This window comes from Sinohyriopsis cumingii, chromosome 18 (genome assembly GCF_028554795.1).
Source record: "Sinohyriopsis cumingii isolate HCF-2022 chromosome 18, ASM2855479v2, whole genome shotgun sequence".
Classification (NCBI taxonomy): Eukaryota; Metazoa; Mollusca; class Bivalvia; order Unionida; family Unionidae; genus Sinohyriopsis; species Sinohyriopsis cumingii.
This window is the reverse complement of record NC_142978.1, coordinates 99,554,145-99,570,043: the sequence shown is the minus strand read 5'-3', so window position 1 is coordinate 99,570,043 and position 15,899 is coordinate 99,554,145. Positions and strand designations below refer to the sequence as shown.

Below are 15,899 nucleotides of genomic sequence, written 5' to 3'. Positions count from 1 at the left end.
TAGCTAACCACCATATATTGAGGTATTTTATACATAATATTATTAAATATTGAAACGAGATTAATGATCATACCATATAATAGGGTCCACATAATAGAAAGGTGCCTTATGCATGTATTGGTCAGTCATGAACCATACTGTATGTACTGGATCTATGGGTCAGTGTCACAGTGTGGTAAATTGTTGAGAGCTGTATGTAATGGCTTTATTTTCTGCTTCCATACATACTTTGTTTTTAGATTTTGTATAGATTAGTTTAACGGTGAAATCTGTTAAAATATCATTGTCAAAAGGTCACCAGTTATTTAGCAGTGTTACTAAGGCCTTAAGTTATCATCCCAGGCAAGATTATTAATAGACAAACTTTTGGATTATTATGTATGTAGAGATAAGGTATTTAATTTATGACACAATATGGTTAAAATAATTTGTGACACAATATGGTTACAATTCAGATTTATGGATAAAACATCTCTAGACTTTTCTGATATTTTATTTTGCAAAAAATAATTAGTTATGTGGACATCAAAATGTCTCTTGATAGAGTCAGATAATTGATACTTGCCTATAAGATGAATCCAACTGCAGACTGCCCAGACCTGGATCTGTTGTCACATAGATTTGGGTCTGTGCAGTTTGTTATGAGTAATCAGTAGAACAAAAAAATAGACCCTTATCTGCAGGTGCATTATGCTAAGGCAGATCAGGATCTTTGTTGTTTGCAATTTGCCTCAACTTACAAGTGAGTATCTGTGGTAATTACTATAGAATGTTTTTGTGATTGTTTGTATGTAGCCACCAGTGTAGAGCTGTTTTCATAGTTTGCTTGTTTTGTTTCAGTTATTTGAGTTTGATGCAACTATGTTCACCTTGATGTAATGGGAAAAATAAAAAGGAATCAGACTCCTCAGGTAAGATTGCATCTGTACCTGCAATATATACTAGTCATAATTACTGTATTGTAAGTATTTTTTTCATATTCTATATAAATTGGTGGGTAAGCATTGATTTGCAGCCTCTTATGAAATACAAATACATATTTCACTAATGATCACTCAGAATAAAATCTTCTGTTATAAAAAAATTAAATAACAAAAAATGTATATGATTCTTATGGCCTGGTGGTGCATGAAAGTATGTACAGATATAACAGATGATACAGTATTTTGGTTTTGTTACAATTTATACTACTATCTTGTGGCTGATAATGAATGTCCTTGGAAGCTAAAATGAATGCACACCAAAAGAATAGGTCTACGTGATAAAAGTTTAATAAAGAAACATTTGATTGATTTATGTACTTTGCGATTTTTGTCAAGTCTGCCTTTGTGGAATCTTGCCAATCACTGATGCTCATGTCCATCAGTCCATTTGTCTACACCTTAGATTAACTTCAATGATAAAGTTTAGATAAATCTCAATGGTGAAGTTATTAACTAAATTCAGACTTGAGAAAAGGGGGTCACTTATTGACACAGAAAATCAGTCAAGTCAATATTTGTAGGTAGATTGTAGTCCAATCTTTAAGAAAAGCTGTTCATTTGAAACATTTTGTATTTTTTGCAGTAAGTAAGTCATTGTATACCATGTACTACGATTTCCTGCATTTGGTTAATTAGATATTGCCATGGTCAAAGAATAACTTTTTTCACTAATCTTAGTACTTCTTCCACAGAATATGAAATTTTGGACTTTTTTTGTTCCTGATATCTTTTACTATATTACATTTTTGAGTTTAATATACTTTTAACACGATTATTCTGATATCCAAGATTATGTTTAGAGTCCTATGTGAATGTTTTTATACTGCCTGACACTGGTTGTTTTTCATTTCAACAATCCGTATGGATTTAATGACTAAATCCTGCATTTACTCATGGCTTACCCTCTTGCACAGTACTATGACGGTGTTAAAGATGATGGTCTATGACTGTTTTATATGGACATCAGTCTCGATCCCGACGTGGACAACCCACACACTGAATAAACCTGATGATAGTCAGATCCCACCATAGAGTGCACTGAGAATAACTTTAAGGTGATACAATTTATGGGGTGTTGCCTAACCTGGAATGTTCATCACCCCCTCTTTTACACCAGCATACAAGGGTCAAGGCCTCAGTTATTTTCTTGACGAAGATGATGCCATTCCTTCCCCACAACTGGGAAGAACCTAAAAATTTGCTGACAGTCTCTCTTTCAAGACAAGTTACCTAGGCAATTCCAAAGCTTCTTTTTTGGAGAGTCGACTTAGAGCATTTGTTGCAATCTTGCTGGTATAAGACCCATTCTGAAGCCTTTATCAAAGATCTCCCAGCATTAGACAAGAAGTACACTGGTCAATATTACTTCACCTGCTTCTATACAGTAGATAAATACATTCTGCTCACCACTTTGAAGCTTGTTCACAATGGAGAGACCACATCTTCATTGTTGAACTTGGCATTTATAATGATATTCAAACTTAACAATGTGCAATGCACATCCAGCCATGACCCTGTCAACATTCCTTTGGATTGCCTCTACTTTTCATTGGCAACATAGAGGACTTGTGGTGGCATGCAGCAAAGAACTGCAGCTGCATGTCTTTTTTAGGCACAAGAACTTAAAAGGTATTAGCACAACAAAACATTGAGGTAAAATAATTTCAAACCAGGGTATTGTTTGTACATTTATATTGCACACCAATTGCTGAACAAAACTAAATTAGGTTTTTGTATCTGGCATACACCAGTAAATAGCTACATGATCAAGCATTAGCTTTCCAAAACACTTGCAGTTGGCACTGTATCAGATTCATTGTTTGATTAGAATAGAATGAAACATTTACAAAAATTAAGTTGCAGGATGCTTGAAAAGTAGCTGAGGAGTATTCTTGAAATTATTGCATAGTTTGCTTTAGTGAGACATATTATTGCTTTCAAGAGGAGGAGAAAGTGACCAGCTTTTAATGCTCTAGTGACAGTAGGTATACTGTTAGATTCGGCTGCATGCCCAGGCTGGAAAGATTAGTAAAATTACAAGCTAACCATGTAAATCCTAACAATTTAAGTTACTGTCAAAATTCTTTGATGCGGATCCTGTGAATTTAATCCTACTAAAAAAACATGATGTGTAAGACTTTTTGAAATTGCTTGAATACAAGCCAGACTTACATCACATGGACAGATAAATATGCTTGCCAGTATAGAAGCCCAATTGATGTGTTAAAAAAAATACACATACTGCTGATGCCCATTTAGCCAACCAAATCTTGTGCCTCCAATACCGGTATGAATCTAGAAAGTGTTCTCACAAGGCCTCTCCATCAGTGTCACATGCTGCCTTTGGGGGGGGGGGTCAACTGGCCTGATCGCACAAGATATCATCTAGTTCATTTATTAAGTTATGTTGGCTACATGCTTGTACTCACTTCATTGGCAAATGTAGATTATTGAACAGGGTGCATCATGGAGAAAATTGATGGGGATGCACAGATAAGAACTGATAATTAAAAGAAGTAAGCCGTGTCATGGGAGATTGCATATATACAAAATTTCATACTTATTTGATGCCTAACCTCAAGCCCTTGAGATCCCAGATCAAATATGGCCACTATTACTAAAAATGGAAAATCCTTTATATGACTTTTAAACATAAACAGTCAAGTGGATTTTCTAAATTTGACACAAAGCATCCTTATATGAATGGCTTTAAAGTAGCACAATTGATGCCAATCCATAGTTGCTTTTACTAAAATTATTAAAACTTTTACTTCATTAATCAAAATCACTCAGTGGAATTTGATCAAATTTGATACAAAGCATTTTAGATTCAGAGCCTTTCAAATATATACAGATCAGCCATAAAAAAATGGCAGCAGTACTAAAAATAGAAAGAAAACAAAAGCAACTTTATCGATTAAAAAAAACAACAAAATTTTACCAACTTTGACATAAAGACAGTAATGGACAAGTGATGCAAATGTGCCATTAATCAGCATAATCTGAAGAAATTTCTTCAGGGTACATCATACTGGCCCAGTTTTATTTGTGAACTTCTCTTGCATTTAGACAGGTGTCAGTCAGGTTAGAGATCTCAGGTCCTGGATCTTTTGTTCTTTCCATACGTTTCAATTATCAGTGACCTAAATACACTTGAAATATATCTCAGCTTGGGCTTGGATGTGACGGTTTTAACTTAAGTTTCAGTTTTATACTCAGAATGTTTGGAGAATATATTGACATGCCATTAGTTGCCTTTTAACAATAAACTATTCTTTCTTTTTCAATTACTAATAATGTCATATTTGAAACATCAAAAAGGTTTGTTTCTTTTTTCTTATTACAGGAGGATGGCAATCAAAAGAAAATTTCTAGCTTTTTCCAGCCTAACCATTCTGGTAATGCAATGAGTGTTCTTTTCACAAAACATGGAGACAAGACAGAGATTGGTAAAGGGAGTGGTAAACCTTCCAAGAAAAGATATCCAGTTAACTATACAGGTTCCAACTCCGACAAGGAATCGTTACACAGTAAATCTTCATGTGCAGTACAGAGCACAAACTTTCAAGCACTTACAGACAAAGGAAGTGCCAGTGTTAAAACACCTTCCTCCACAGAAGCTGCTAATCTGGAAGAATCATTATTGAAGCAAAATATGAAATTAATAGGAAGACCAATTCCTGTGGAAGATATTGAAAACGATATTATTTGTAACACTCAGCTGGAAACTCTATTATCTCCAGCTACCAAACGGCAAGTACTCTTACCTGCTGTATCACCAGTGGATGGAAGCAAAAGACACCAAAAAGATTGTGACATGATACCTGATACACCAGATTCACACTCACTTTTTTCAAGAACTGACAAGAAGCCCCCAATACTTGGGAGAAGTTTTCTGTGTAGCAGGAATTCTCTCTTTATGAATCCCATTCAGCAGGCAAAGGAAAACCGAGATAGGCTAAGAATGCTTAAGCTAGGCAAGAAAAGAGCATCCAAAAGTACAATGGGAGTTTCTGTAACATTTTCTTCGGATTCCCATGAAAAACAAATCAATAATGAGAAAAGGGTGAAGACAAAAGATGGTGATTTGTATTCTTTTGATGATTTGCCACCTATAGATATAGATTTATCAGACATTCTTACGTGTAATGAAAGTGACTGCAAGACCAATGAAACGCCTACAAAAATATATCAAGATGGAACATCAGCTCCTACAGTGAAAAGAATGGCAAAACGAGGAATTTCTCCAGATACCAAGAGAAATCCAGTTGCTAATGTTTACATTATTCCTGCAGCACAGAGTTCTATCACTAAAAAGCTTGATTTTCCTTCTTTTGATGTGCAGCCAGATCTAAAACCTGGTATAAAAGACAGAGAAGAACATTTACAAGTTAAACAATTAAAAAACAAACCAACCCGATTTGATGAAAAAATGATTAAGTACCAGTTGATGTCAGGGGATATGAATACATTGGAGAAAGACAATACAGATGTCAGCGTGAACGATGATGAAGTTTTAGGTGATTTACTTAAAGAGCTGCACACCATAGATAAATCAGAGTCTCCTAAGTATGTTAGCTTAAAACCAAGGAGAAAAGTAAAGAGTTCATCAAGAGAAAATGCCGTTGCTGTTCCTGAATGGACAGATTCAGATGAATCCTATTTTTCTAACCTTGGCATTCACTCTAAGGTTAATTTACATTCATCAGAATATAGCACAGATCGATATGCAAGTCGAGAAATATTACCTTCAGAAAAGCCTATAAAGTCACCATTCTTAACAGAAAATTCTGAATCGATTACTGTTAAAAATGATTTAAATCTCAAGTGTGTCTGTGATACTGTAACCTCAAGTGAAATTGACAGCAGATTACAAGTACTTCAGGGTGAAAATGACAGCCGTATATTGGGTAATTTGTATGCAAGATCAACATGGACAGACTGTTCAAATGATGTTTTAAAAAAAATTAAGGATATAAATTTGCCATCAAAGAAAGAATGGGATTCAGGAAGAGCGAGTCATCGATCAGAATGTATAACAACTCCACCCCCATCTCAAGAACATATGACAGGTTTGTTGGACCAGCATACAATAGAAACCTATCACACACAGCTGGAAGGATCGGGTACAAAAATGGCGTCCAATGAAGCTGTAGATGAAATGGACATCGCAGACCTTTCCATGCGGAATGATAGCTGGATGGATATGGCTTTGGATGAAAATCTTTGTGAGCAGCATAATAGAAAAGGGTTTGTGTTTATTCACTACATGGTACCTAAGGTTACAAAAACATTTTGAGTTTCAGCTTAGCAGTAATTGCAACACACAGTGCTTGTCTCACTATTTATCTTTGCTGATTGCCAGAACATTGTTTTTATATGATATTAAGTACTCTAGATAAAGGTCATAAATTATGCCTAATAAAAACCACTGTGCTACAATTTTTAATTTGGAAACACTATAATGGCTTTAAACAAATGTTTTATAGCTAGTCATCTGGTTATAGCAGTACCCCCTCCACCCATATTGTTGTACTTAATGCTGCACTGTGTACAGTTTATGTTACTGTTAGTGCTAGCCAATCAAAAGTAAGGATTTACTGTTGCTAAGACTGTCATGTACATGGAGAATAAGCCTGTAATTTGTAGAGCCAACATGGGATTTAAAATTGATCATAGATGAGATTATGTGTTTCATTTTCATGGGTTACATATTTTATTGATGTTCATTTCTCTGATACTGTTCATGCTAGAATAATGAAGTGACCATATACGGTAATCACTGCTGCATGAACTATGCTTCTGATACTGGCTGTCACTCCAAAGTTACTGAAAGCCTGAGACTTTCACCTGTGTGGGACAATGACAATAGTTTAAGAAGCAAAAGAATACAATTTTACAAAAAGAATGAAAAACGACATTAATCTCTGGTTTTTATTTCTACACATTATAGTACCTATAGTTTTATGTGATAAAAAATAATTTTTTCTTTTTGTTTTATCTCCTTTATCCTCTGTCACATTATGTATGCATAAATGTATATGGTTTAATGGCATGTCATCTCAATACTGGATATATATACCACCATGTCGGCCAATTCTGCATGTTGGGTAATTCTGCGCAACGATACGTCATTTCTGTAAACATTGAATCATTGCTATTTTGGGTCAAAAATCCATTTTGTATGAAGAAAGAATGATCATACTTTAATTAAGAAAAGTGATATTCATAAAGTGTACAAAAATATCCCACATTTCGACTCTAAAGGCTTATGAAAATAAGATTTCTAAATGTTAACATGAAGACCCACTCCATGACCTTCTTGAACCTGTAACCCAGAAAATCCTATTTACTATGTATCTTTTAGAATCATACAAATAAATACATTATATAAAAGATAGAAATGTATACCTTAAAAAAATCTCCATCTTAATCCAAGTTTCCAATTTTGCAAGTTGTCCCACACATACAATATCGTCTGCTACTCAGAGTGTCAACTTGCCGCTAGAGCGGCATTCTCAAGAAATTTTCTGGCATATACTCTGTTTCTAAATTCTTTAGTAATTCTTCTCCATAAACAAGATGTTGTAAACACATTACATCCTATTCATTGTTGTTTCTCTACCACATAATAGTTTATATTTTATTTTTTATAAAATGTTCAACTTTACTAATTTTTTTACAAAATCAGTTTAGTTTGTTTAATATCTCTTTCCATTTATTGGCATTGTTACGCTGAATTTTGTAAAAGTAGCTATAAACCTGATCTAATTACTTGACTGAAATGCTGACAGAAACAGTCGAAAGTAATGTATTTCATTTCTATAGCCCGATGGATAAACATTTAATCTTTTCAAAGCTGTGCGCAGACTAGGCCTACATATCGCGAATCATGAAAACACCGGGGGGGGGGGGGTATCCTGTGTGTCCAAAATTAATATTATTTTGAATATTCTGGTGACAATTACCTCTTTTCAAATGGGAAGTATTGCAATATTTTATTTTCATCAATCGGTCGAATTTCGTTAAGCGTTTTGCTTCAATATTGGAGATGGAAACCTTAGGTGCGCAGAAATGCCAGACGGCATTATATACATGTGTATATATATATATATATATATATATATATATATATATATATATATATATATATATATATATATATATATAGTATCAATTAAAAGCCATGTTAAAATGTAAATGTTAATACATTCCATGATTACTTAGAATTTATTTTCTGCATGATATTGATAATCAGTGTTTACTATGGAAGATTTCATATTGATGTAATTACATTCTGATTCTCTCAATCATATTCATGTTCATGTAAACTTGAAGCATGTCTACCATTCCTAACTGTAGTTGTACATAGGAAAATCTTGTGATTGTTTTATTTTTTTCATATTTTATATTTCATGTGGAGGGGTCCTTGGTGGCCGAGTGGTCTAAAGTGCTCTCCTTTACTGATCACTGCCATCTTGCCTGTCCATTTAGGTTGGTGATTCTTACAAGGCAAAGTCAGTGATTAAGTCACCTAAAAATGTAAACTTTGCCTTCTGTTTGGAAAGTGAATATGACTTCGCTTCATGATTTTCTAGGTGTGCACTGCGTGACAGTAGTTTATGGCTTTTGAGATGCTCCCTCGCCCTAGCCTCGTAGTTGCAGTGTTGTGTTGTTGCCCAAGGTGAAATGAATTGAATGCATCAAATAGCTGGTGTTCATATCATTTGTGCTGACAAATTCTCGCACGTTCACAGGCAAGTGTTTTAATAGCTGACTGGCCATTAACCCTATCCTGAGCAATTTATCACTGCCCAGTTTCTGCAAGTTAGGCCCACCATTTAATGATGAAAACATACCGGCTTATGTTTCTAAATTTAAACATGAATATGTAAAAAAAAACAATTTGTGTTTTAAGAATAGAATCGGTGAAAAACACTTTCTAATGTTTACAAAAGTTTTGAAGATTACAACTGGTGTGTTTGCATTAATTTCATCTTATAATCAGTTTTAAACCATAAGTCAACCTATCATGGTATAATAGTGGACATCGCTGTGTCTAGGAAGTACCTCTTCATTTGATTTTCTGTTTTCGTAAATCATTGGGTAAATAAATTAAGAAAAATGTACAACTCATGGAAAAAAAGTAAAGTCTAAATATTATGTTATTGAAGATTTAGCCTAAAATGTAATTATGTAATTATTTTAGCCTAAAAATATAATTATATAGGTCAGAAATGTATGGGAACATACTATGTTGTGGACTTAAAGAAATGCTGTAAGGTCAGGGTTGTTTTCTAACATCACTCATTTTTTGTGAAAATAGCAAAAAAAGCAGTGAAGCAAAGACTGTATTACCAATACATGATGTTACTACAAGTACATAGATAATAAAACCATACATTTGCAATCCTATCAATGTTGTTTTGAAATCTTTCCAAGTGCCATTTTATAGTAAATTTTTAGAGAGTAAAAAAATCTTGTTTGAGTGGTACTTGGTTAAACATTTGCATTAACTTGGAATTACATAATACCGGTCCTGTTATCTAGGTACTCCTTCTTATCAATTAAACTTAATTACAATGTCTAGTTTCTACTGAGCTAATTTTAAGGTACATGGCTAAAACACATTGCATGTATCTCTTCATCTAATCATGCACCTCCAAATATGAATACACTGTATATGACCACATTTCCACTAGGGTTGCGATAAAACCAGTACCGTGTACTGGCAAGGATGGAGATAAAAAAACCAGTACAAGACCAAATTTTAACCGTACAAATGCTAATCAACCAGTCTCACCAATGCATGATTTATCACTTGCATAGAGTGGAGAAAGTTATGTTGTAAACAATACATTAGAGTAAGAAAATGAAATGAATGAGTTTTTCTTACCTTTGCAGTAGCTGCATTTGTAATGTACAGCATCAGAAGTCACACCATGACAATATATTTGTATATATTGGATTGACCTTATCTCATCTTTAAAAAAAACAAGAAGTGGTAAGGTCAGCATCAGTGTGATGTACCAGGCTGCTCACCACACAATCAGCAACTCTGATTCAGAGAGTTCACATATAAACAAAAAAACTTAAAATATTTCCATGCACTGCATAAAATATTTAGTTTTAGTGGATTGGTGTGAGTAAAAGCTTTCCCCTTCAGCTTGGCTAGATCACATGACTTGCAGTCATTTATAAATAGAAACTGTCTAAATCCAAACCAAGCCAGTTTCCAAGCAAACAAACATGTGTTTGATAATTTGATTTGAACATAAGTAAATAAAAGCACAAATGGTATACAAAAAAATTAAACTCCATAACAAAGAAATATCTTGATATTCAAGCATTTATTTATTCAAAGAATATCAGTGATGGTTAAGTCCTAGTTGAACTGATTGAGGGTTGATGCTGACACATGATACTGAGATATGTAATTTCCCACTGAAATGGAAACTCATATATATGCCATAGAAAAGCCTTTGAGGAGTAATCCTGTTCATCTTCACCTGCAGCACTTGTACTGGGAAGTGGCCTAGATTTATCATTAGTACTTTATTCAAAATAAAACAAAAGATGTTATTGATTGCTGTGGCATGATTAAAGATTCTTCAATTTAAATGGAGTGAAGCAGAAAGTGACCGATTGAATTAACATAAATGAAACTGAATGAGGAGTTCTCAAATTTGAATTGTTTCATCTTGAATCAAATATTAAACATTTGCAATCCATCAAAGAGATTAGCCAACTCCCCCTCTAGTACTATGTTGTTGCCGACAATCACTGATCATTGCTGGCAGGGATATATGACTACAACTGTATGAAAAGAGCAAGTCAGCTTTTTACAGACTGTTAACTTTCGAGACTTGTATACATTTTACATTTTGTCAGTATATGAATACTGACAGCCTTGTCATTTTCATCGAGTACATTTACAGTATGGACAGATCATGTCATCAATCATCAACATTATTGATCTAATCCTGAAAACAGCTGCCAGATTTGTGGTGAGCTACCATCGGCACACCAGCAGTGTTATATTCAAGCTTAGCCAACTGGAATGGGGGAGTTTGCAAAACAAGAAGGGATAAGGTCAGCATCAGTGTGATGTACTTATTTGCTCACCAGCTAGATGACACACCTTTTAAGCCACATTATCCTATACCAATTACCTGTAGAAAGAGGGGACACTGTATATGATTCCAGTGCATGCAAAATGCAAACAAATTTTATCATCCACAGAAAGTTTCTTTCCCAATTCCAATATATCATCATGTGTCAGCCCATGTCAGACTCTTTCCAAAAGGATCTGATCTCCTACAGCCTGTAAAACATAGCCCACATATCAGTCTTTCCAACAGGTTCTGATCTCCTACAGTCTGTAAAACATAGCCCACATATAAGTCTTTCCAACAGGTTCTGATCTCCTACAGTCTGTAAAACATAGCCCACATATAAGTCTTTCCAACAGGTTCTGATCTTCTACAGTCTGTAAAACATAGCCCATATATCAGGCTTTCCATGTTCTGATCTCCTACAGTCTGTAAAACATAGCCCACATATCAGTCTTTCCAACAGGTTCTGATCTCCTACAGTCTGTAAAACATAGCCCACATATAAGTCTTTCCAACAGGTTCTGATCTCCTACAGTCTGTAAAACATAGCCCATATATCAGGCTTTCCATGTTCTGATCTCCTACATTATGTACAACATAGCATTCTGTTCTTATCTTTCCTTATATTTCATTTTTATATATGGACCCAATGCCTCTGGCATGTTGTAAGAGTCAGCTATTGGAGGCAGCCATTTTGCCCTGGGGTGTGTCCTGTGATGATGCTCTAGCTGAGAAGGTCTTGGAGTTTTCACAAGACTGTTTATATCAATGTTTTTAGTTTGTTTTTCAAGAATTTTGATAATGTTGGCCATTTTTGATTAAGTACTCTAAAGTAAAATGAAAAGGTGTGATACACCAACAGGTGAAACAAAATTTTCAGATTTTTAGATATATCTTCAAAGTTTGCTATTTCTATTACATTCCTCAGAATCCTTGTCCTAGTTTTCAAGATATAGAAATTATTTGTCTTGTCATTCTTCAATGAAAAATGCAAAACTTTGAGCATGATGTTGTTTTGTGGCATTGGTGCTTTTGTCAACTCCATGTTAAAGATTTGTGCAAGCCAATAACTTTGAAAAAGATAACACATGCTTTGCAGAACCATTGTATAGAAAAAAATTCTTATTGATCAGGTAATATTTAGATATGATGATAGTTTAATATTGATCAGGTAATATTTAGATATGATGATGGTTTAATATTTGCTTTATTTCATCATGCCTTTTTTTGTTTACTAAAGGCAGTTGTAAAAATGCAATTAAGTACTGTAGTTTTTTTTAAAGAATCAATAGAGTGTAATGATTTGGTTTTTAATGTTGTTGTTGTAGGGTTTAACGCCATTTTTCGACACGCGATAGGCTATGCATGGTGGCCAGTATTAATGGTGGAGGAAGAACCTGGGAAAACCCCAGAAAGAACCACCGACCCATGAGAAGCTACTGGCAAGCTTTCTCACATACCCACATTAGCCGAATCCTAGACTTGAACCCACGCAGACAGAGGTGAGATGGCAGTGATCCATAACGGAGAGCGCTTTAGACCACTCAGTCACTTGGGGCCCCGGTTTTTAATGTAACCTGTTTCTTATCTATTCATGATGGAATGTTATCCATATTTTCTCATGCTGCAGAAGGCTACATTATCAAACTTGTAAGATTATACATTTTTTTAAAACATGATTGATTCCTTCTGTAACGAGGATTCTTCAAAGAATTAGATTCCAACTGAATCACATTTTAAGGTCAAAGAATTGATCATTTTTGTTCGTTTTTCAGTGATGTTGCTGAGGAAGGAATCTTTCAGAGTGATCCTCCTTGTTCGACTTTTGGGAGGCATGTTGTTACTGAGATTCATTGTGACAGGTAAGAACAGCATAAGGCAAATTTGATTTTAAATGAATGGTGTTCGTATCAATAAGATATGTACTCATACCTTAATATGATGCTTTCTCATAGTGTTTTTCATCATTAGAAATGAATTTAGTGATAGCTAAACTATTCAAATATTTACATTATATATAGAGAATGGGTGCACAAGCATTATCTAATATGATGCTACAGGTGGTGATAGCCCATGAGTTGGGTTAAGTTGGATGTGTGTGCTCTGTTCTCTACATGGTTTTTATCATGTGCCGATGAGATTTTAAAACTCTTCCCATCTCTGTTTATGTAAATAAATGTCATAATCCAATCCAATATACTAGAAGATGTTTGATGCAAAATATGTGCTGTTGATCAGTCTTTCACACTATCATTGGCCCGCTTCCCATGAAAACATATACATGTCATATACAATTTGTGTTCATTGTAAGATGTAAAAAAAAGTGACTTGTTTCAACAACAAAAAAAGCAACTTGTGTAATTTATTTTGCCTGGCCACAGAGCTGTGTTAATTGCTATGTGGATACATCTTTACGTATACAACACTATTGTACCAAAGTAGGTTAATGAGACTTACATTCCATGCTTCACTGACTTTTGTTAAATGATTTATTTACCTCATTTTCTTATTTACTTTCATTTGTGGAGTTTTGCAGTTTAGTTTGTTGATACAGCTTGTTGGGTAGAATACCAAATTTTTACAAGCAAGTCATTTTGACCTGTATTTCACACTTTAATGACTGTTTAGATTTTGTATTTTAGTGTTTTTCTAAAATTCTAATGGTCATAGATTCATGGAAATCATTATGACTGTAGGTCAGTCTACACCTTAGATTAACCTTGAAAAAGTAATGTAACTTTGGGGCAGGCTTGACTTGCAAGAATGGCTATTTTCTGTTTTAAAAGATTTTGTTTCTAGGTTAAAGAGATTTATATAAGGGAGAACAATGACTTTTGTGTCATAATTCTTTATTTGTTTATTTAACTTCTTTTAAGACAGTCACATGAGGTTATGCTGGTAGTTAGTTCAGAACCAGGGAAGGTCACAAGAAGATGTGTTCTTCAAGGATTTTGGTGAGTTTAAAAGATTATACCATAATGTTTTTTCCACAATGTATCTGTTATGTGATCATCGTGATATGACCATTTTCCAAACCTGATTGCTCTTCTCTCTAATTTGTATGCCTCTGCTATATTCTGTTTGGTGGGGCATGTAGAATTACCCATATCTGTTAATGTTTTCATTACATTATTGGTTAAAAGAAAAAAGATTTAAATAAGTTTACTGCACACTGCATGGAGTTTTAGCTGGCAAGTCAGTTTAGTAACTTGTTTGTGACTTTAGCCAGTTGAAACTTGTTTAACTTGATATTTGTAATTTAAAAAGAAATAAAATTATTATCAGTTTAAGCTGACACTTTCTACTTTGTTATCATCAGACACTAGTGTACAACACAGTACCTAAAGCAGACATTTCTGTGTACACCACATCACCAAAAGCAGACATTTCTAATGTGTAACCATCAGACACTAATGTACACCACAGTGCCTAAAGCAAACATTTCTAATGTGTAATCATCAGACACTAGTGTACATCACAGTACCTAAAGCAAACATTTCTAATGTGTAATCATCAGACACTAATGTACACCACAGTACCTAAAGCAGACATTTCTAATGTGTAATCAGAGACTAGTTTACACCACAGTACTAGTCCTATAATGTAAGACATAGCACATGTTGGTTTTGTTTTAGTGCTATGTCTTACTATCCAAATAACGGCCTTGTATAGCATGCTCCGATGTCGTTGACATCGGAATGAATAGTCAAAGTTTCAGGAATATCTCACACATTTGGCAGCATATGTCGACACTTTTCCACTAATTTATGTGTAATTAATATACTTAATGTGCTGTCTTTTCTCTGGCGGATTGAAAATATGACACTAGCAAATGGATGCATTTTCATGTTCCTTTGACAGTCATTTGAATTTGTTACAATGTGATGGTAGTCAAGGTATGCTGAACTATGTTTAAGTAGATTCATGTGGCGGATATGTTTCTTGAACGAAACGAAACATTGCTTTACATTTCCAATAGGCATAATATATTTTTATTTGTTTTGTTAAAGAATAATATTTCAACTTAACCCTTTTTCGGCATTCCCAGCTTTTTTGGCTTTCCAGTCAACTAAAATGTAGACCAACGAAACTTTAAAACAGGTAAAGTCTGACTAAAACATTATGACTGTACTTCATAGAAAAGCGCCGTTATTTTAATTGCCAGTTGTGTGAGATATTCCTGAAAATTTGACTTTGGTTACAATGTTAGTTGACATCAAAACACACTACACAGCGCTGTTAGTTAGGCAGTAAGTCCCTGATGCCCAAAACATAAATATCAGTGTCAAGGTCTTACATGTAGGACTAACCACAGTACCTTAAGGCATAAATTTCTAATGTGTAATCATCTGACACTAGTGTACAATACAGCATCTAAAGCAGACACTTCTGATATGTAATCATCACACACTAGTGTACACCACAGTACCTAAAGGAGACATTTCTGATGTGTAATCAGACACTAGTGTACACAACAGCACCTAAAGTAGACATTTCTAATGTGTAGTCATCCAATACTAGTGTACACCACAGTACATAAAGCAGACTTTTCTAACATGTAATCATCAGACACTAGTGTACACCGCTACCTAAAGCTACATTTATAATGTGTAATCATCTGACACTACTGTACATCACAGTACCTAAAGCAGACATTTCTAATGTGTAATCATCCAACACTAGTGTATATCACAGTACCTAAAGCAGACATTTCTAATGTGTAATCATCCAATACTAGTGTACACCACAGTACATAAAGCAGACTTTTCTAACATGTAATCATCAGACACTAGTGTACACC

General features: G+C 34.4%; 1 protein-coding gene across 1 annotated transcript in view; it reads left to right on the top strand.

Moving 5' to 3' along the window:
• Positions 1-798: 798 nt before the first annotated feature.
• LOC149777581 (DNA replication ATP-dependent helicase/nuclease DNA2-like) overlaps positions 799-15,899 on the top strand; it is a 99,534-nt gene continuing 84,433 nt past the window's right edge. The window contains exons 1-4 of the mRNA XM_089941409.1: positions 799-911; positions 4,330-6,233; positions 12,874-12,960; positions 13,975-14,052. Coding sequence (XP_089797535.1) covers positions 879-911; positions 4,330-6,233; positions 12,874-12,960; positions 13,975-14,052 — 2,102 coding nt within the window. The 5' untranslated portion in view covers positions 799-878. The remainder of the gene's footprint in view (positions 912-4,329; positions 6,234-12,873; positions 12,961-13,974; positions 14,053-15,899) is intronic.